At 59.0% G+C, this 20,835-nt stretch overlaps 2 protein-coding genes across 4 annotated transcripts; both read right to left on the bottom strand.

Moving 5' to 3' along the window:
• Nucleotides 1-1,346: 1,346 nt before the first annotated feature.
• On the bottom strand, nt 1,347-8,078 carry SLURP2 (secreted LY6/PLAUR domain containing 2). 2 transcript variants are annotated; one of them, XM_024251500.3, is made up of 3 exons: nt 6,775-8,078; nt 2,045-2,149; nt 1,347-1,596 (listed from the first exon to the last, which is right to left on the bottom strand). In XM_024251500.3, exons 1-3 carry the CDS (start codon nt 6,824-6,826, stop codon nt 1,469-1,471), a joined length of 285 nt encoding a protein of 94 aa, XP_024107268.1. In that variant the 5' UTR covers nt 6,827-8,078; the 3' UTR covers nt 1,347-1,468. The 2 variants fall into 2 exon arrangements, with proteins under 2 accessions (XP_024107268.1, XP_002819548.1); XM_002819502.3 differs by having other exon boundaries at nt 1,347-1,750.
• Nucleotides 8,079-8,178: 100 nt separating this feature from the next.
• On the bottom strand, nt 8,179-14,388 carry LYNX1 (Ly6/neurotoxin 1). Of its 2 annotated transcripts, none has more exons than XM_002819501.6 (4): nt 14,172-14,388; nt 13,010-13,198; nt 12,697-12,798; nt 8,179-12,467 (listed from the first exon to the last, which is right to left on the bottom strand). In XM_002819501.6, the coding sequence occupies exons 2-4, from the start codon at nt 13,059-13,061 to the stop codon at nt 12,271-12,273; spliced, it is 351 nt and encodes a 116-aa protein (XP_002819547.3). In that variant the 5' UTR covers nt 13,062-13,198; nt 14,172-14,388; the 3' UTR covers nt 8,179-12,270. The 2 variants fall into 2 exon arrangements, with proteins under 2 accessions (XP_002819547.3, XP_054374947.2); XM_054518972.2 differs by lacking the exon at nt 14,172-14,388 and adding an exon at nt 13,664-13,964.
• Nucleotides 14,389-20,835: the final 6,447 nt, after the last annotated feature.

The following is a 20,835-nucleotide window of genomic DNA, read 5'->3' on the forward strand; positions in this document are numbered from 1 at the left end:
CCATGCCTGGGGGTGGAATTTGGCCTGGGGGTGGAATTTGGCCCGGCGGGGAGGCGGGGGTGGAATTGCTGTGTTTACAGCAACTCTGTTCAGTCCTTTCAGGAACGTGTCTTGCTTTTCTATTCTGAATTATCTAGCATTTAAAAACCTCCTCTTTTTACATCGAAACCTCTCATTCAGTTGGCATGCCTTTGGCTCTAGCGAGAGAGGTGAGGATCCAGCCTTATCCTGTTCTCTCCGCAGTGCTCCGCGGCGGCTGTCAGTGAGCCCTGTCCCTCTCCCGCAGATCTGAGAAGCGCTCCATTGTCACCTCAACTCTTGAGCTTATCTGGGTATCTCCAGCGCCCCCGTTTATGTCTTCTTCTGTGCCCGGGGCTACTCTGAAAGTTGTCCTGCACCTGCGTGTCTGGCGGCCCTGCCTGAGACACCCGCTCCTTGTGGAGCAGCTTAACAATTGCCTCAGCTTTCTCCTGTGCTGATTCTTTATGAGAACATTGCCAAGGTGAGAGCAAAAAAGGCCAAGGAAAGGGCCTGGCGGTGTGTTTCATGGCAGGTGCTAACTCATTGGGGGGGGGGTCTGGGTGCTGCAGGTGTTGACTCACTTTGGCCTCTCCGAGGGGAGTGCCAGGCTTATGTGGGAGTCTCATTCACCTCGCAGCCCGAAGCTCAGCCATGATGCAATGTTCGCCTAGTGAGTGAGCAACTTCCACAAACATCATTTACCTAGTTTCCATGTCCACCCTGAGATGGGTGGCCACAGCTGCCCATCACCTCAGTTTGATTCATCCTACTCCCGGCATCTCTCCCCAGCACCCTGCCTTGTGTGCTGGGTACCCAGTGGCCCAGAGGAGCTGGAGGTAGTGTTCCCTGCCAGAACTGGGGGTTTCCTAGAGCGGGGCAGGCCGGGCCACTGGCCCAGGGGCATGTATGAGGGCGAGGGTGAGGATGCCGCCTCACCCCTCTCCCTATTCCAGAAGGCCTGCTGCAGCCGTCTTTGCCAAGGGCACCTCCTCCCTTCCTCCACCCCGCACAGCCTCCACGTCTCAGCCGGGATGTCCTTTCTCTGAGGTTTCCCAACTCACGCTCTGGGGTGGGGGGCTCCTCGTGTGCCCCAGCCCCAACTCCCACTCTGGCTGCTTCAGGAGAAGCAGCTGCCCAGGGGGCCTGGGCCCCTGTGCCCTTCAGGCCTGACAGTTGGCTGGAGGTGGGAGGGCCTGTTCCGTGATAAGGGCCAGTGGGGGTGGGGTAGTAGGGTTTAGCCTGGGGTGAGGGAGCGAGGCACTCCCAAATCTACTCCACTCTAACCCCAAGCCCAGGACGGCAGGACTCCACTCTCACTGGATAGCTTGTGCCACGTGATCCAATCACATTTTATTGTGGGGAGGTCGGGACCTGAAGGGGTGGCAGGCACGATGGGCCCCAGGCTTGGACGGCAGCAGATTTAGGCAAGACTCCACGCAGGACTTCCCTAGGACAAGTGGTGCTGGACGGTGGCTGCAGAGGCCCGGAGATGTGGGCTGGCCAGGCTCGAGGGAGGGGCGGCCGTGAGCCCTGGCACCAGGCTGTGGGGGCCGTAGGGGCTGAGTGTCCGGGGGCCTGGAGGAGGGCAGCCGTCAGTCATGGTTGCAGAGGCTGGTCTGGCAGCAAGCGATGGATACGTACGGGCCCAGGCCCAGGCTGGGGATATCGGGGCAGCCTATGTGGCACATCTTGGTGACCAGAGGCAAATCCTCGGTGTTGCTGAGGACCCCTGAGTAGGCAGGAGAGAAACCATGGAGCTCCCTGAGGCTCTGGTTTGCCCAGACCCTGCTGCCCCATCTGCCACTGAGCTGAGGGTCAGACGCCCCAGGTACATGAAGCATATGGGCCCTCCTGGGGCAAACGTGGCCCTTTGCTCATACCCTTCCCTGGGCTTCGCTGGCAGACACTCCCCGCTATGCTTCTGACTTACTGGGTGCCTGGATCAGGCTCTGTCACCCTCTGAGCCCACATCTTCCCACCTGGGCAAGAAGGGTGTGGCCAGCCCACCGCTGTTCCCACTTACGGGTGGCAGTGGTGACACAGTGGGTGGAGTCCCTCAGGCATCTGGACCCATGGGAGCACCCTCCAAAGCCTGTGCACTGGTGACACCATATGGCTTCGGCTGCAGCTGCGGACATGGGGACAGACAGGACACAAACTGACGGGAGGCAGGTGTGGGCCACCTTCTGCAGTGACGGCACGCACTCACCTCCACCCAGCAGCCCATGCCCCTTCTCAGCGGCCAGTGTCCCGACCCTGTGATCCAGCCTTCTCAGGAGCTGGGCCCCTGTCCCTCACCTTGAGGTGCCTGGCAGCCCTGCAGCTGGAGCCAGCTGGTTGCATCCTTGCCCAGGAAGGAGCCTTGGGCAAGGGTGGGGCCAGGCAGCCCTGGCTTGCAGTGCGATGTCCCAGGGCAGTGGGGATGCAGCAGCCTGGGCTATTTGGGGTCCCAGGGTAGGGGGTGTGGAGGAGGTGGAGGGGCTCTGAGACGTGCTTTCTGGCCATGCCCACTTTTGCCTCTGGGTACTGAGTGGGACCCTTTAGACCCCCGGGACCAGATTCTGGTGGCTGCGATGATGGGGCCATTCCTGCCTCCACAGGGAGCCCAGGGCAAGGGCGACCAGGATGTGGTGGAACAGGAATTAAAAGAAATTAAAGAATGTGTAGGCCGGGCGCGGTGGCTCACGCCTGTAATCCCAGCACTTTGGGAGGCCGAGGTGGGTGGATCACTTGAGGTCAGAAGTTCAAGACCAGCCTGGCCAATATGGTGAAACCCCATCTCTACCAAAAATACAAAAACATTAGCTGGGCATTGTGGTGTGTGCCTGTAATCCCAGCTACTCAGGAGGCTGAGGCAGGAGAATTGCTCGAACCTGGGAGGCAGAGGTTTCAGTGAGCCGAGATCGCGCCACTGCATTCGAGCCTGGGCGACAGAGCAAGACTCCATCTCAAAAACAAAAACAAAAACAAAAACAAACAAACAAAAAAAACAAAACAAGAATGTGTAAACCAAAACTCAGTTGTATGTAAGAAAACCCAATTCCCTCTGAGAAAGAGAAAGAACTGGAGTCCTTTAAAAATTCACTGCGTGTTTCTCTGTGGCTAGTGAGCCTTCTCTCTCCTCCTTTCCCAGGCGTTGTGGAGACCCTGTTTCTCTAGTTGTGCAGCTGCAAGGTCACAGACAGATAAACTCAAGTCGTAAAACATGTTTTTCCTTCAAAAGTAAGAAACGATGTAATGCATGTCTCAATTAATTGAATAACTGTCTTTGTTTCTCGCTTCTGTAACATGCTTCCCCCTGCACAGATCTCCCCCCCGCCCCACGAAATGCTTAAAAGGTAACTTAACTCTTTGTTCAGGGCTCAGTCCTTTGGATGTCAACCCGACTGGGCTGGTGCACCTAAATAATAAATATCCTCCTCAACCCCTCGGTCTCTCTGATTCCTTAAAATATCCCGCTACAGTGGCGGCGCCCAAGCAGCAGCAGGGAGTGGCGAGCTCTGCCTCGCTTCATCCAGGAGGACGGCCCGTGCTCGGGAGACACTGTTCTTCCGCCGGCACTGCTGTGGGTCTGCCCAGCAGTCCTGCTCTCTGCTTTGGGCACTGCCCCACTCCCGAGGCCCGCTAGCTCTCCTGGGCACCCCCAAGGGCTTCCCTGCCTGCTCTCTGCTCCTCTTCATCCCTGACTCTGTCCTCTCCTCCCTGGCCACCTCCGTCCATTTCTCAGCCTCAAACTCCCTCCCTCCCTGTCCTCACCCCTGGTTCACACACCCAGGACTGGGTAAAGAGTCCCTAACACCTGCTGGCCCCGGGCCTGCTCTCTCTGCATAGGAGCCTGCAGGCTGACAAGGCCAACGGTGTGACCATAAGGATGTGAGGGCTGCTCTGTCACAGGCACCAGGCACAGGCCCTGGCTTCCTCTTGAGTGGTTCCCCAGGCAGCCCAGCCTCAGGACACTGGAGCCCATGCCTGCCCTATCCCATCTCTGCTGGGCTGCCCCCGCCTCACTGTTGCCAAAGGTGGAGAAGGGCTGGAGTCAGCCCCGGTCAGTGCCAGCTCCAAGCCCAGGTTCCTGGCAGCGTGGCTCTGTATGCACCAGCACTGAGCTGACCTCAGACCTCAGTGCACACCAGGCCCCTGCCACTGGCCAGAGTCCTCTGGTCACCCCTGGGTCCTGTGGGCGGAATCCTCCATCGAGGCACCACGGAGAAGGTGACACAGATGGGAAGTTCTGGCCAGGGCAGGCCTCTGCCATCAGCTTTGACCCCTCTACCAGCCCCGGAGAGCAAGCTGAGACCCCACCTTCGAGAAAGAAAGGTGATGACAGCTGCCTCCAAGCCCCTCTCTGCCTTCCCACCAAAGTGGCTTGAAGCTCCCCTTGGCTGTCACATCCAACCTAGTGACAGCCAATAAGCCAGACATGCTCTACTCAACACTGGCAGCCACAGGCCACAGCTGGCTGGGGTTGGGGGCAGCAGGGAAGGTGGGCAGGAGGATGGGGCACCAGAAGGAAGAGGTGAGGATATGGGTGCCCAAGGGTGCCGTGGAGAGAACCAGCTCCTGCCTGTCCCCTACACATGCCCACCCTCCCAAAGCCTCCCTGGCTTTGAATTTACTGTTCCTTCTGCCCTCTGGGCAAAACAAGCCCTGGTGCAAATGCCACCCCCTCCAGGAAGGCCTCCTTGGTTTCCAGGGCAGAGTGAATGGTTCCAACTTTGACACACCCACCGTGAGCTGCAGCATCCTGCCCCAGCTGGCATCAGTGTCCCTGCTCCAAGTGATTGTGCTCAGGGCTCCCTCCTCACCCCCACCCAAGCATGAGGGCCTCTGAGGCTGAGCAGGGCGTTCTACCCATTCCTCAGTGCTCCCTCCCCTGCACCTAATGAGCCCCAGGAGAGGCTTGCAGAAAGAATGAATGAATGAATGAATGAATGAATTCCGGGGGTGGTTGCAGGTTGGCTTATCAAGAAAAATAATAATTCTGTCCCTTATCAGAGGGTTTTTGATTTTCAGCAATGAGATCCTGAGGGAAGCAGATAAAGTTTTAGCTCCAAACCGGAAAGGCTGCTCGATGGTGACGGTGAGGACACAGGGACGGTGTTCAGTCTGGCGCCTGACACACGGGAGAGAGAGGAGATTGGGGGGAGAAGAGGAGAGAGGAAGAGAGGGAGGACGAGAGGAAGGAAGGAAGGGAAGGAGGGAGGAGGAAAAGAGAGGAGGAGGGAGGTGGGGTAGGAGGGGGAGGGGGCAGGAATAATGGAGGACAAACAGGATGGTGGGATGGGCTCTGGGTGCAGCTGCATGGCTGGGGGCAGGTCTGTCCCACTGGGGACCCCCGTGCTGGCTCTGAAGCAGGCTGGCCCCTCGGGGCGATTGTGCTGTCCATGCATGGCAGACAGCAGACACCGATCAATGACAGGGGATGCGGGTGCCCCTGAGAGAGGCTCCCCAGTCCTCCAACGGGAAGAGCAGTGAGGCAGCTTGGGGCTTGTTCCTCAAGAGGCAGGTGGGATTGCAGCAGAAGGAAGGGCTCCAGGACCCCTGGTGCAGGGAAGGGCCTCTGGGTCAGAGGGGAGTCCGTGGGCACTGGGCACCCAGGCAGGGGCTCCTGTGATGTGCCGTCCCTGGCCTGGATGGCCACCTGACTGCCTGGCCAGTCCTGGTGGTTATAAAGGCTTTCTCCAGGTTAAGTTGAGTCCCCAGGCCCCTGTGTGTCTCGGACCTTCAGCACAGAGCTGGTCTGCCCTCATGACCCTGGGGCAGTCCTCAGGGTCAGTAGCTTAGCCTCTCATAGGCCAGGAGGGCGCCCCTGGGGATGGAGACTGGAGGGGTGTAAGAGACACCTGAGCCAACAACAGGGACTCACCGACGCTCTACCCCCTGCTCATTCAGGGCCTGGGAGGCAGGGGCTGCCCAGGTCGTTCAACCCACAGCCAGGGACGCAGAGGCTTGGCCCCTGGGGGGCTGGGCTGCTTGGGCTTGGAGGTGTAGGCAGCCAGCAGATCAAGGGGCCAGCTGGTTTTGTTGAGACCTCAGGGTGGGGGTGGAGATGCGCTGCCAAGAGAAGACACTCAGGCTCTGCTGGGGGATGCCAAGGCCAGGTGTGCACGCTGTGCTTGAGGGGTCATCCCCTTGGAGCCCTCAGGAAGGCCCTGGGCCAAGGGATCTGAAGCTGGGGGGACAGGGCCAGCCGTAGCAGACGTGGGCACTGTGGGGGTCAAGGGTTGGGGGATGGGGAGGGGGTAAAATCACCCAGGAAAGCAGGGAGCTGAGGAGAGGACCCGGGAGCAGGAACTGGGGATGGGAGAGCAGAGGGACTTGGTTTTCCCAGGCAAGAGGGAGGAGGGAGTCCCGGGAGGGTGGCCCCAGGAGACAAGCCAGCTGGGAGGCCAGGCCCAAGAAGGCTGGAGGGGGGCAAATTCAGAGTGTGTGTGTGCGCGTGCACGAAGGTGCGTGTGTGAGGGGTGTCACGGTGGACTGGAGAGGTCTGGGGGCTGGGCAGAGGAAGAGGGGGGTTTGAGCCAAGGGCTGTGCACCCTGAGAAGTGTGGGGGCCAGTGTGGGGACTGGGGCTGAGCTGGATGGCCTGCAGGATCACAGGAGGCTTTCAGAGGAAAGCTGCACCTGGCAGATGGTGGGGGGACAGGAATGGGTTCTCCCGAGGTGGGCAGTCACAGCCCAGGGCTGGAGGGACAGCGGTTGGGCTGAGTGATGGGGGCCCTGAGCAGGAGGTGGCCCCAGCCCCTGGACTCACCCAGCTGCAGGCTCAGGACGGCGGCCAGCAGGAGCCCAGTGTGGAGCTGCATGTTCTTCTGGTGAGGTCGGGCTGTCGGCGCCCTGGCTGGCTGCCTTATACCTGCTGGCACCCCGCCCTGGCCCTCGCCCACTCAGCAGACTCTGCAGGTCTGAGTCACCGGGCAGCTGGGCTCAGCCAAGGAGCCGGGCTGGGGTCCAGGCGGTAGGGGCCAACCTGGCCCCAAAGCTTGCTGGTTAGGCCTCTGAGCGGGCCTGTATAATCTCATGAGCTATCTCTCCTTGTCCATAAAGTAGGGATAGCTCTGGCTGACAGGATTGAGGATCTCATAAAATGGCCTGGCACCAGGCAGGTGACAGCCACAGGCCGGTCTCCCTCAGCGGCTGGGAAGGAAGATCTGGTGGGAAGGAGGGTCTGGTGGGAAGGAGGGTCTCGGGCACCAGCCACCAGCCCACCCCTTACGCCTCAAAATGCACATGAAGCTCAGGGCTGGGTGGAAGCCAGAGGCCTTCACCTGTACTCCCACCCTAGAGTGAGTTCGATGACAAGACCTCTTCCAAATAAGCCAGAGCTTTCGCATCCTGACCCCACCAGGGCTGGGAGAACACAGAGGGAGCATAGCATGGTTGTGAGCCACCTCTCCGTCATCCGTACAGGGAATCACGGCCATTGTCACACTGTGACTAACGCCCCAGGATCTGTGCAGAGGGGCAGGGGGGACAGAAAGGCCCTTGGTACTAAAAGGGACCCCAAGGATAAGGTAAGAGCCCAGAAGGGACACTCTGGAGAGCAGGAGCCATCGGCTGTTCCTCCAAAGGCTGGCCAGGGGCTGGGGCCCCAAAGGGCCTGTCCGTAGCCAGTCAGCCCTGCCAACCCGGGGACCCCTGTGTGTGTCTCGGGCTGCCCACACAGCTTCTGTCCACCCCTTTGTCTAGGGGGCTCCTTATGGCTGGGAGGTGGGCCCAGGAGGAGGGAGATCCTGAGAGAGGGGCTGGCAGATCCAGACCCTCCTTCCTGGGGCAGTTGAGAAGCTGGGGTCAGGAACCAGGTAGCCAGAGAGGTCAGAGATGGTGGGATGGGGTCCTAGGGGTTTCCCGCCTCCCTTACCCCACACCCCCAGACTTCCCCAGGGGCTTGTCTGCCCCTCAGGGGGTGCTGGGGGGGTGGCCTCTCTCCCACGGAACTGGGAGCAATTCTCAGCAAGCCCCAAGAGCCCTGCCTGTCTCCCTCCCTGTGCCTGGCTCCAAGGACAGGTCAGGCCTGGAGGCAAGAAAAGCCCAGGGCCTGGACCAGGTAGGGTAGGCAGGAGAGTGGCTGCATGGAGCCTGAAGTGCCAGCCCAGCCAGGCTGGAAAGGTGAGGCCGGAGCTCAGGCCGAGGCAGTGGGGCTGGAGAGAAGCGCAGACAATGTGAATCTGTTGATTTATTCACGGCTCGGTGAGACGACGCTGGACGCTGGACGCTGGTTAGGGTAAGGGTTAGGGCAAGCATTAGCAGCAGGGGCATGGCCCTGGGAAGCACCTGGACCCCAGGACATAAGACAGGAGGGAGAGACGCCATCCATTCAGCGGGCACTTATGCCCACGACCAGCTGAGCTGGACCAGCATTCCCATTTCACCACCCCTTACTCCTCAAGATGCAAATGAAGCTCAGGGCTGGGCGGAAGCTGGCAGGGCTGTCCACAGGCAGGACCCCCGTGTGTCTCTCGGGCTGCCCAGGTGGCTGTGTCCACCCTTCTGCCTGGGAAGCTCCTTAAGGCTGGGGAGGGCCCAGAGGGAAGGATATCCTGAGAGGGGCTGGCAGATTCAGGCCCTCCCCGTGAGCTGAGGCTTGAAGAGGAGAGCAGACCACCCAGAGTAGTGAGACAAAGCACCGGCAGAAAAGCTCGGCATATCCACCGAGGGCCTCTCTGCTTCTTTTGACCTTTTTCAGAGTTTCGGAATTATGAACCAAATCGCCTTCATGGGAGATGACGAATCAGACGCTACATAGTGGGGGAGGCGGCAGCCGGCCTGGCTTCCCCACTTCCCCAGGACCTCCACCTGGAGGAAGCCTGCCCAGGGCCGCAGCCCTGCCCCCAAAGACCCCAGGACAGACCAGAGCTCCTGCTGGAGCCGGGTGTCCCCATGCCGACCCAGCCATGTCCCCAGGTCCCACCCCAGGGTCACCGCCTGCAGCTCCGACTTCTTTAGTGGCTGATTGCAGTTCCCAGAATGTATAACATCCTAGGGTGCCAGACCCTGCCCAAGCAGCCACTCCTGTCCAGTTCCCAGAATGTATAACATCCTAGGGTGCCAGAGCCCATCAAGCAGCCACTCCTGTCCAGTTCCCAGAATGTATAATATCCTAGGGTGCCAGAGCCCACCAAGCAGCCACTCCTGTCCAGTTCCCAGAATGTATAACATCCTAGGGTGCCAGAGCCTGCCCAAGCAGCCACTCCTGTCCAGTTCCCAGAATGTATAACATCCTAGGGTGCCAGAGCCTGCCCAAGCAACCACTCCTGTCCAGTTCCCAGAGTGTATAACATCCTAGGGTGCCAGAGCCCACCCAACCAGCCACTCCTGAGTCACTCGGGCACGTCCAGGACTCAGGTCCACACAGACAGTGGCAACGGCTAGCCCTGGGCATCTACCCCCATGAAGGGGACCCTGGGTTCTGCCAGGGAGATCCCCCAAGTGGGAACTGGGCCCCCATGGTGCCCGGTGCCTCTCCCCGTCTCCTCTGCCACTCTGCCCTGCACCCAGAGGCAGCGCTGGAGGCCTTACTCTACCACTCAGGGCTCCTCAAACCTCTGGTTCCACTTTTCTCCTTTTAAGCTTTCCATTTTGTAAACTCACCTCCCCCTTCCCAGGCTTGGGGGTCCAAGGAACCCCAGCTGGTGGGAGAAGCGGCTGCACTGTGGTGCAGGGGGTGGTGAGTGAGCGAGGAGGCACTAGTGTGGGGCAGCTACTTCACCTCCCTGTGCCTCAGTTTCCTCCTCTGTCAAAGGGGCAAGATAACGGCTCCTATTGCCGGGCTGCTATACAGTGCTCAGGGCCACAGTGCAGTGGGGGGACCCACATCCACTGCCACCTTGATGCACACAACCCGGACGAGTTTACTGCTGTGATTTCTGCCGGCGCTGCTGTGCCGGTTCCCTGGTGCCGCACAGCCACGCACTCCCCATGAGTGGGCCTGCCCAGCATTAGCTGAGTGCCTTCTGTGTGCTCTACGCCAGGTGCCAAGGGCAGGCCAGCCAGGCAGAACCATGTGTGGGGCTGGGACAGGTCAGGGTGGGGGAAAGGTGGACAGATGGAGGCAGAAGGCAGGTGTGAGAAGCTGCCCACCCCACCCGTCAACACCACGGCACTTCCAGCTCCAGCAGATCCTTGTTCTCAGCTGCCCCTGAGCCATGGGTGGCCAGGGCTCCTCCCCATCACCCCACTGAGACGTGACACAGGGAGGACCTGATCCTGGAGCCCCTCCCAGCCCTGGCTGAGGAAGCCACCCAACCCGACAATGGGCTTGCGCAAGCCGCGCAGTGACTGCTTCCAGCCTCTCCCAAGGACTTAGGAGCCCAAAGCCGCCTCCCTCCCAGTGAGCATCCCAAGGCATCGCTGGCTGCATGATAACTTGACTTGACTTGAGAGGGCCTCATTTGGGCACTGCCCTGAGGCTGGCACTTGCAGGTGGGGGCCCTTGGGAGCTCTGGAAGGCACCTGGCAGCCTCCCAGCCACCCCGGGCCTGCTCTCCAGGCTCAGTGCTACAGCCACAACCACTGGGGGTAGGGGCGAGGGGAGTCCAGGCCCACCCTGTGCTGGCAGCAACTCCTTCCCAGCTCTGAGCCCAGTATGATGCCCATTCCTCCCACTCCGGGCCCGTTCCCACCCAAGGCCCCTTTGCAGGAGACTGGCACTGCCCTCCTCCAACGGAAACTGGGTGTGCCCTCAGCAAGACTCTGCCCCCCTCCCGCCCTCATGTTCTTAGGAGACTGAGGCTGGGCATTCAGCCCCAGCCCCAGGAGCTGAACGCAGGCCTGCATATAGACTCACTACAAGGAGACCCCTGGGGTGAAGACTCTCATTCCCTGATCCCGCAGGGGTCCTGCATCAAAGCTCTGGGGATGCAATTTCCAGCAGGGGCTCCCCTGACCAGGGCCACACTTTGGGGCTGGGACAATGCCACTGCATGGACATGTCACCATCCGGCCCACGTGGGATGGCTTGAAGGGTTTCCCAGGACACCAGAGCTGGGAGCACTGGTCAGGTGGGGGCCTCAGGTGCAGCGTGACCGCTGGCACCAAAAGGTCTCATGCTCCCGAAGGCCCCATTCGCAGCGGGGGCAGGCGCTCCCTGGGCTACCTGCGTCGGGGACGGATTGGTGGGTGTTGGACTGACCCCTGCTTCACAGGCCTGGGGTGGGGTCCCTGGGAGTCCACACACCCAGCTGGGGCTTCCACCCTGCCCTCCCAGTGGGCGCAGTCCCAGGTGGAAGGTGACAGAGGGACCCACTCACTGTGCGCATCCCGCTGCGGGGGAGGGTCTGGGTCTCCGCCTTCCCCACCCCGCCCTCCCCACCCCCGCCCCCGCACTGCCATGAGAGGGTGGCATGCTCCGCCTTCCCACGCCCAAGCCCGCGCCAGCCCCTGGCTGCTCCCAACCCCCAGCCTGTGGGCGCATCCCCCAGTCCTGCGTCTTTTGCCTTGCTCGGCAAGGTCCTGCTGTGGTTGGGGACCTGCCCTGCCCCTTTCCCTCCCTGCCCAGATTAGCGCCGGCCGGGTCAGCGTCCAGGACCCACCAAATATAGCACGGCCCTAGGTCCTGCCAGCCTCAGGCCCAGCGCCCTCCCCGTGAGGGGGTGGGAAACGTCAAGGGGTTTGACTGAGAGGACACACACCCCTTGCTAGACCCTGTGCTAGGAAGTCTGCAGGGGGTGGCTCCAACGTGGACCTGGCAGACTTCCTAGCACAGGGGCCGGTGCCAAAGGCCTTCCTCCCACAGCCCTGATCCTGCACCGGCCCTGGCAGCTCCTGGCCTTAGTAGGAAGCGTGACAGCCTTCCTAGGCCTGGAAGAGCCTTTCCTCCTAAGAGTCTCCCCACCACCCCACCTGGGGGCATTCCTCCTCTTCCCCCTGCCCCAGCACACCCGGGGCAGACTGAGGCAGGGGCCTCTCCTAGGGCTTCCCAGAAGGTGGGCTTGGCCACAGCTCCCATCTGCTCAGTGCTCCCTGCCTGACTGGGCCCTTCCCATAAATAGCCCTGGACAGGCGAGGGGCTGAGCAGCCCACCAAAGCCGGACACTTTTGGGATCCCACACAGCATCGAAAGGTCAAGGCCTCGAAGTGAGGTTGTGTGGTGGTTGGGGGAGGTCAGATGTCTTCTTGCCCACAGTCCTGACCCTGGGCATGGCTGAGGAGGTCGTAGGGAGGGTGGAGGGTGAGGCAGGGTGAGCTGGGTGCGAGGGTGCAGCAGTGTGTCTCGAGAGCTTTGTTCTTGAGTGGGTCTGCCTCGGGGGTTTTACAGAAGACCCCAGAGGGTGGCCAGGAGGATGGGGGACAGGGCCAGGGTGGCTGGGGTGGCAAGGCCGGCGCCGTTGCAGAGGTCGTACTGGCAGCAGGAGGTGGTGGACGCGTGCTTGGAGTAGCCATCGTACACAGTCTCGAAGCAGCGGGGTACGCAGGACTTACTGACCTTCATCCTGGTAGGGGTGTAGTCTGCAGAGGGGCGGGGCGGTGAGTCAGCTCCGCTAAGAGGGGCAGGGGGCCCAGCTGGCCCCACCCTAGCATCCAAGGCCATCAGGGCAGGGCCCCTCAGCCTGGAGCTCCCAGACAGGATCTGGGGACAAGAGAGCCTCCTTCCTCTGGACCTCCGCATGCTCAGGGGCAGGGCAGAACCTCCCCTTCGTGCTCCCCAGGCAGGGCCATGCAGGGCCCCCAGACTCACAGGTGCGCGTGGTCATGCAGTAGGCAACCATAGCCGGGCAGCGCATGGGGTTGAAGCAGTTGTCTCCGTTGTAGGCACACACGTGGCAGTCCAAGGCCTGGGCTGGGGTTGGCAGGTGGGTGGGAAGGGAAGGGGGGTCACACAACATGAGAGGCCCCTCCTCCAGCCCATCAGGCCCCCAGCCCGTCACCTTCCCCAGGGCAGGGGGCTAGAAGGAGGGGTGGTCGCTGGGAATTCTGGCCTCCTTCCCTACTTTCAGCCCACCTGCCCTCAAAGTGGGTCTGCCCATCCCTCTGTCCTTTGTCCATCTTACCCAGAGGTAAGCCCGTGAGGACCACCAGGATCAGGGTGAGCAGGGGCGTCATGGCTGCAGGCAGGAGGGCAGCGTGGGAGTGGGGAGGTGAACAGCAGCTAGCCCCGGATCCAACTCAGGGTGGTGCGCAGAGGACGTGGGGCCGGCCTTGCCTCCCGGAGCTCCTGGTCTACTGGGAGTGCTGCAGCCCTGCACAGCAGGTGGCAAAGACAGGTGGTCAGTACTGGGCCTGAAGGACCCACGGGGGCCTGGGCAGGGATGATGGTGGGCAGAGGGGCCACCTAACTCAGTGGGTGTCAGGGAAGGTCTCCTGGAGGAGACACTTGGGATGGGACAAGAAGGGAGAAGAGATCAGGACATTTCAATCAGAGACCAGCACCTGCAAAAGCTCAAAACAGCCTGTAATGCCGGATGGAGGAGAGATGGGGGGAGGATGAGGGGCAGTGCTAGAGAAAGAGTAGGGGTGGACAGAGGGGCCTTAAATACCAGGCCTAAACAAGGATTTTACCCAGGGGAGGGGATGGTTGGTGCAGAGGTCCTATGGGAGGTGGTCTGCAGCTCTGGGGGCCGGATGGCTGGCCATGTCAGGACTGGGCCCAAGGGCTGGGTCTCTTCTCGCTGTTCCCCTCCCCTCTGCTCCTGGGGTGTCCCTACCTGGGGTTCCTTCTTCCAGAAGACCTCCAGAGCCCTGGTTAGGGTTGTCTTAGTCCTCGGCCACTGCAGAAGCTCCCCAGCAGGGATGAGCTGTGCCCAGCTTGGGGGGAATGCATTTTGAGCCCCTCCCAGGAGGGCACTTGGGCCAGACAAGAAGAAGCATTTCCCAGGCTGGGTCTGGTGTTTGGAACGGGAATGCCCTCTCTGGAAAGAGGTTTACAGCGGGGAGGTGGGGGTTGGATTACGGCTCTCCTACCCCCGCGGGGATACTCGGCCCTCGGTCTCCGTCCTGGAGGACTAAATTAAACTTAGCCTTCCCGAGAACAACAAATTCGTCTCTCAGGACACATCTGCCCAGGCCAACCCTAGGATGCCAAAGGCCAAAGTCAGGCCACGGCTGCGGCTGCGAGCTTCCCAACCCCCTCACGGAGAGCTCCGCCCCAAACACTGCGGTCCCAGGTCGAGGGGAGGGTTCTCTGCGCGAGCGGGACTATCAGGGTGACCTCACCTGTGACCTTCACCACCGTGAGGTACCGCCGCGTCTGGGAGTCACCCGCGGCCGCTCGCCGGTAGGTGCCTGCCTGGGTCTAATCGTAGGCGTGTCTGTGTGTCCCGCAGCACCCGTGCCGCATCGCCGGATGCTCACCGCAGGCCCAGCCCAGTCCCGCCCCCGGAACAGCCCGCCCCGCACGAGCTCACCGCAGGCCCCGCCCCAAGCCTGCCCCGGCCCCACCTCCTGAGCAACGCACCGAGCCGAGCTCACCGCAGGCCCCTCCCCTGCCCCGCCTCCTGGGCTACTCACTAAGCCGAGCTCACCGCAGGCCCCGCCCCTGCCCCGCCTCCTGGGCTACTCACTAAGCCGAGCTCACCGCAGGCCCCGCCCCTTCCCCGCCTCCTGGGCACTCGCCGAGCCGAATTCACCGCAGGCCCCGCCCCTTCCCCGCCTCCTGGGCTACTCACTAAGCCGAGCTCACCGCAGGCCCCGCCCCTGCCCCGCCTCCTGGGCCACTCACTAAGCCGAGCTCACCGCAGGCCCCGCCCCTGCCCCGCCTCCTGGGCCACTCACTAAGCCGAGCTCACCGCAGGCCCCGCCCCTTCCCCGCCTCCTGGGCACCCGCCGAGCCGAATTCACCGCAGGCCCCGTCCCGGACCCGCCCCCGGGCCGCCGGCTCGCCGGGCAAGCGCTGGGACCCCGAGGCCAGTCCAGGCATCTGGATCTGCGACACAGAGGCAGCCACACAGTCAGACCCACGTGTTCCGCCCGGACACTCCGCAAGCTATCTTCACCGCGTCCCGCGGCAGCCCAGCCTTCCCCGCAGCCGCCTCCGCCCACCCGCCCGCGCCGCTTCGTTTGTCGGCCGGCACCAGCCTTGCGGCCCGAGCTCCGCGCTCCTCCAGCCCAGGCCCAGCAGCTCCGGAACTGGCGCCCTTTGGCGCGCCGGCCTCGCTGCCCATGGCCTCCGCCTGCCTCGCCTGCGCTTAGCCACCGCTTCTGGTCCCTGTAGCAAAGCTGGAAGACAGGTCTGCAAGGCAGCCCCTTGCTCCGTGGTCCCTCTCACCATCATAATGTTAATATTAAATAATTATCTTTACATAACTTTGAATACTTACATTATTGGTTCTGTTTTTGGCAAAATGTAATAAAATTTCATGGATCCGAAAGTTTTCATTTTTTCCAATGTGAGAACGAAAAATAAAACCTTTTCTTCGACCCTAAAACTCATTTTTTTCTTTAAAACATTTTTGCGGTCCTGAGGTGCAGAATACACCATGCAGGCTGGGCAAGCGGGCTCTGGTTCCAGGAAATCCTTCGGTCCCCAACAAACTAGGCCAGTTGGTGGTTCTGTTTGCCGAGAGGGAATGCGCACCCTCCTGTGCCAGGTCCTAGTTGGGGAGAGGGCAAAGAATAAAACCAGCAGACGTTCCAGAATATTCCCACCCCATGGAGCTCACACTCTGGTGGGATAAGAGGCGTGAAAGGAACGCATAGGTCAGAACCAGAGTGTGTCGCGGGCTTCAGCCTCAGACCACAATGAATTAATACAGATGAAACTTCCCTTGCCCGCCCGCCAGCCGCTCGCCTCCTGCTGTGTGGCGTGGTTCCTAACCGATCTGTGACCCAGGGGTTGGGGACTTTTGTGTTAAAGGAAGTTCTTCAGGCAGAAATACGGATCTGCACAAAGGAATAAATGACACCAGAAATAGGAAATAGAAGGTAATTTTTTTCTTATTTTTGAATCAAGTTAAAAGATAGTTGATTACCTAAAGCAAAAATATAACAATGTATTAAGGAATTTATAGCAAATGTATAGCCAATGTAGAAGTAAATTGTATGATAATAGTAGTACAGGCTGGGCACCGCGGCTCACGCCTGTAATCCCAGCACTTTGGGAGGCTGAGGCGAGTGGATCGCTTGAGCCCAGGAGTTCAAGACCAGGCTTGGCTGGGCAACGTAGGGAGACCTCGTCCCTAAAAAAAAAAATATACAAAAAATTAGCTGGGTGTGGTAGGGCACACCTGTGGTTGCACCCAGGAGGCTGAGGTGGGAGAATCACTTGAACCCAGGAGGTGGAGGTTGCAGTGAGCTGTGATCACACTACTGCACTGAAGCCTGGGTGATAGAGCAAGACCCTGTGTCAAATAAATTTAAAAAAAAAAAGTAATACAAATAGACCAGGAGAGGGACAATGGAAGTTCGCTGTTGTAGATTTATTCTACTCTATGTGAAGTGGCCTACTATTTCTTGGAGGTAGACTAGTAAGTCAAAGGTGTATGCTAAGACACTAAAGTGTCGCTAAAAAAAGACAAAGCAAAAGTCAAAGCACTGTAGTTAATAAATCAACAAAGGTGATGATACAGAATTATTTATAAAAGCACATGTTACAGAGACTGCAGAAAAGGAGAAAGGAAAAAACAATGAGACAAATAGAAAACAAATAGCAAGATGACATATATTTAAGCCCAGCCACAGCAATAATAACACTATGTCCTCTAAACACTTCAATTAGGCCGAGCAGGGTGGCTCACACCTGTAATCCTAACCTGTAATCCCAACACTTTGAAAGGCTGAGGCAGGTGGATCACTTGAAGTCAGGAGTTCCAGACAAGCCTGGCCAACATGGTGAAACTCCCTCTCTACTAAAAAATACAAAAATTAGCTGGGCATGGTGGTGGGTGCCTGTAATCCCAGCTACTTGGGAGGCTGAGGCAGGTGAATTGCTTGAACCTGGGAGGCAGAGGTTGCAGTGAGCTGAGATGGTGCCACTGCACTCCAGCCTGGGTGACAGAGTGCGCGAGACTCTGCCTCAAAAACAAACAAAAACATCTCAATTAAAAACAGAGGTTGTCAGATTGGATAAAAATAGAAACAGCCAAGTATATGCTGTCAGTGAGAAACTCACTAGACATGTAAAAACACAAATAAGATAAAAGTAAAAAGATGGAGAGAGATGTACTATGCTAACACCAATTAAAAGAATGCAGGCATGACTACATCAATATCAAAGTAGGTTTAAAGCAAAGACTATAATCAGAAATAAAGAGGAGCATTACTGGCCAGGTGTAGTGGCTCTCACCTGCAATCCCAGCACTTTGGGAGGCTGAGGTGGGAGGATTGCTTGAGGCCAGGAGTTTGAGACCAGCCAGGGCAAAACAGCAAAACACTATCTCTACTAGAAAGAAAGAAAAAAAATTTAAAAAGAGGGACATTACCAAATGATAAATTGATAAGTTCATGAAGAGGACTTAGCAATTCTAAATATGTATGCACCTAACAATTAAGCTTCAAAATACACAAAGCAAAACAAACAACATCTGATAGAACTGAAAGGAGAAAAAGAAAATCCACAACAGAGATTTCAACACTCCTCTTTCAAGAACTGATAAAAATAGACAAAAAATCTGTAAGGATGAAGATGTGGATCACATTACCGGTCAACATGACCAACCTGATGTTTGTAGGACACTCCACCTCACAGAAGGGGAACATACCTTTATTTACCAATAATGTCCTCCAAGGCAGACTGTATTCTGGGCCATAGAACAAATCTCAGTAAATTTATACGGATTAAAATCATGCAGATTATTTGCTTGGACTACAATGGAGCTAAATTAGAAATCAATAACAGAAATATATCTAAAAGATCATCAAATGTTTAGAAACTGAGTAATAACATATTTGTAAACAACTTATAGGTCAAAGGAGAAACCAAAAAGGAAATCAGAAAATATTTCCAACTGAATGAAAATGCAAACACAATTCATCAAAGTCAAAGGATGCAGCTGAAGTGGGCCCTGGAGGGAAATTTTGCACTAATGCTTCTTTTAGAAAAAAAAGGACTAAAACTTCTTTTGGAAGAGAAGAAAATTCTCCAAAAAAAACCACCTAAACTTTCACCCTCAGAAACTAGAACAAAAAGAGCAAATCAAACCCAAGGTAAGAAAAATGAAGAAAATAGCAAAAATAAAAGCAAAAAAAAAAAAAAAGTGAGGTAGAAAAAGAAGATAGAGAAAAATCAATGAGAGCAATGTTTGAGAATGCCCCTCCAGGAGGACGACCTCAACAACCCTCCCCAGTCTGGCTTGTCCACAGCAGGACCAGAGAAAGGACCTCTTGCAAACCAAAGCTAGCTGCTCCTGAGCTGGGGGCTGGCCAGTGGAGTGGGCGGCTGGGGCTGCCCCTCGAGCCCTCTGTGGGATCTGGCTGTCGAGACTGGGCGTTAAGGGAGGCTCTTGGGCCCCCCTGATCTGACCGAATAATGCTCCTTCCTTTCTCCCACCTGGCCTTTCAGCCAAGACGCTGTCAGGCGTCATCAGCCCCACTCAGGGCCTGCAACCTTGTAGGTGTGGACAGCGCAGCTGGCCAGAGGGGGCCGGGTGGGAGCTCAGGCCCGACTGGACGGTGAGGAGAGCAGAAGTTCAGAGCAGGTGGAGGGAGGATCCCTTTTCAGAGGACCTGGTCAGTTGCTTTTGTATAGTCTCCCTGAGAGCTGCCCTCTGTCTGGACATTGTGCTTTGACTGCTTTTAGCATTTCCATTTTTAAGGCATAGAGAAAATTGCATCCTGGTGATGGGCCAGGAGAGTCAGCCATGCACCCCATGACAGGGTCAGTGCCCCACCCCTGGGTGCTGGCCGAACCTCAGTGCCTGTGCCTTGGGGCCCCACCCTGGGTGCTGGCGGAACCTCAGTGGCTGTGCCTCGGGGCCCCACCCCTCAATCCTGTGCCTAAGACATCTCCCTGCAAGTTCCGAGCTTGGGCTCTGGCAGAGGGAGCTCCTCCTTCAGGGGCACCAGGGACATGGGGGCAGGGCTGTCGGCCCCCTCTGGCCAGCTGCGCTGTCCACACCTACAAGGTTGCAGGCCCTGTGTGGGGTTGATGATGCCTGACAGGGTCTTGGCTGTGGCTGGGGCTGGGGTCAGGTTGTGTCCAGGACAGTTGAGGAGCTGTCCAGCAGGGTCACGGAGAAGCAGCCTGGAGGCTGGGAGACTGAGCTGGGGACCCTTGGAGGTGCAGGGCAGAGGGCAGTGATGGGTTATATGAGCTGTGACTGTCCTTGGGCTTGGTCGGGAGTCCTGCCAGCTCCCAGGCCCCACTGCAGCCACATGGGCAGCCTAGCCCTCTCTGGATCCTGCAGGTTCGCTTCCACTTCTGGGCCTTTGTCCAGGGCCCGCATGCAGCCTCACCCATGCTGCCTTCATTGTCCCTGTACCCACCGCTGCTTTGCAGTCTTCCCTGACCTGTCAGCAGAACTCCCTCCTCCTTCATTCCTAGAGTTTGGTGGCCACAGCCCCCGTTTCCAGACTTTCAGGGGTGGGAGTGGAGGGGGAGGTGGCATTCCCGCCTGCCTCTAGGCTGCACTGGGCACAGAGCACTCCCGTTCCCTGGGCCCTGGATGAGGATTCCTGCAGCCAGCCTGCCGTGAAGTGGCAGGAGTCACTTTCCCTTGCCCAGCCTTAGTTTCCCCACACGGAAGTGGGGATGGGTGGGTCTTTGGCCTGGGCACTCCTACCCCTCTGCTCTCTGCCCGACTCCCATGCCCAGGTGCCTTCGCACACCCTGCCCTGGGCGCTTGGCAGGCCTCAGGCCACCTGTCCAGAGTGGAGTGGAAAAGGACACAGATGGGGCCATGAGCGGCACCGGCCTTGGCGGGGGCTGATTTTGCCTGTGCAGGAGCCCCAGCTCCCGGCTCTCTGGTGGCCACCAGGGGGCGCTCGTACTCAGACCTCCAGGAGCGCTTGCAGGCCCCTCCCGCATGCCAGCACTCAGGGGAGAAGGGGCCCCCTCACCCCTTCGCCCTGGGTCATGTCCCTGAGACTGGGGTTCAAGAGCCTCCAGAGAGGCTGGCTTGGAACACCCAAGGCCCAACCCCAGCCTCGGAGCCATGGGGACACTGACTACCCACAGCCACCACCCAGGGCAAGTCCAACTGCCTGGGCCCACCCCCATCCATGGGAACCCAGCAGCCCCTTGGCCAGACCTCACCAGGGTGAAGCTGGACTGGAGGGGGCGGGGAGCATGACTCAGGGAGTATGGGCCAGATGAGGTCGCCCAGAGGCAGGGAGGGTTCCGCGCCCACTGCCTGGGTTCTGGTTGTATTTCGGGGATGAGGCTGTGACATGGAGTGAGATGAGGCCCCCGGCAGATGCCCCAGCAAGGAGCCCTTCCCCTTCTGGAGAGGGCCAGAGGTTCCCGCAGGCTGACCCCACGCCCTCGGCAGGTGAAGTCTCAGGCCTCACCCAGGTCGGAGCAGAGCTCTGCCTTCCCCCAGGGCAGCTCCCTCGCAGGCCTGGCCTGGAAAACTCATGGTGGCCAAGCCCCCTCCGGCCCCGGCCAGCAGACAGTGGTGTAGCATGGGTGGCAGCTGGTGAGGGGTCAGTGGTGCTCCCTGGCCCTGGGTCCAGGCACTCAGCTCTTTGTCCCACGCACCATGAGACCAGCACCATCACCACCCCCAGTTCCAGCCAAGGGCAGGAGCACTAGGTGGGGTCTGGGGCCCCAGGAGCCCATGAGGGGAAACGGGAAATGCCTGCAGTCCTGCAGTGGCTGGGAGGAGGGCTGAGGGTTTGCAGGAGGCCAGGGCCACCATTTACAGTCACAGGCAGCATATGGGGTGCTGGCTGCACCAGGTGGGTGCCCAGTAGAGGAAAATGGAGGCTCCCAGAGGTGGAGTGC

The sequence above is a fragment of the Pongo abelii genome, chromosome 7, assembly GCF_028885655.2.
Source record: "Pongo abelii isolate AG06213 chromosome 7, NHGRI_mPonAbe1-v2.0_pri, whole genome shotgun sequence".
NCBI lineage: Eukaryota > Metazoa > Chordata > Mammalia > Primates > Hominidae > Pongo > Pongo abelii.

Coding starts and splice junctions, on each gene's coding strand:
- SLURP2 (XM_002819502.3), bottom strand. CDS start 6,826: ATGCAGCTCCACACTGGGCTCCTGCTGGCCGCCGTCCTGAGCCTGCAG. Junction 2,150..6,774: donor CGTCCTGAGCCTGCAGCTGG/GTGAGTCCAGGG, acceptor CCATGTCCGCAG/CTGCAGCCGAAGCCATATGG. Junction 1,751..2,044: donor CTGTGTCACCACTGCCACCC/GTAAGTGGGAAC, acceptor CTGCCTACTCAG/GGGTCCTCAGCAACACCGAG.
- LYNX1 (XM_002819501.6), bottom strand. CDS start 13,061: ATGACGCCCCTGCTCACCCTGATCCTGGTGGTCCTCACGGGCTTACCT. Junction 12,799..13,009: donor CCTCACGGGCTTACCTCTGG/GTAAGATGGACA, acceptor TGCCAACCCCAG/CCCAGGCCTTGGACTGCCAC. Junction 12,468..12,696: donor CTGCATGACCACGCGCACCT/GTGAGTCTGGGG, acceptor GCCCCTCTGCAG/ACTACACCCCTACCAGGATG.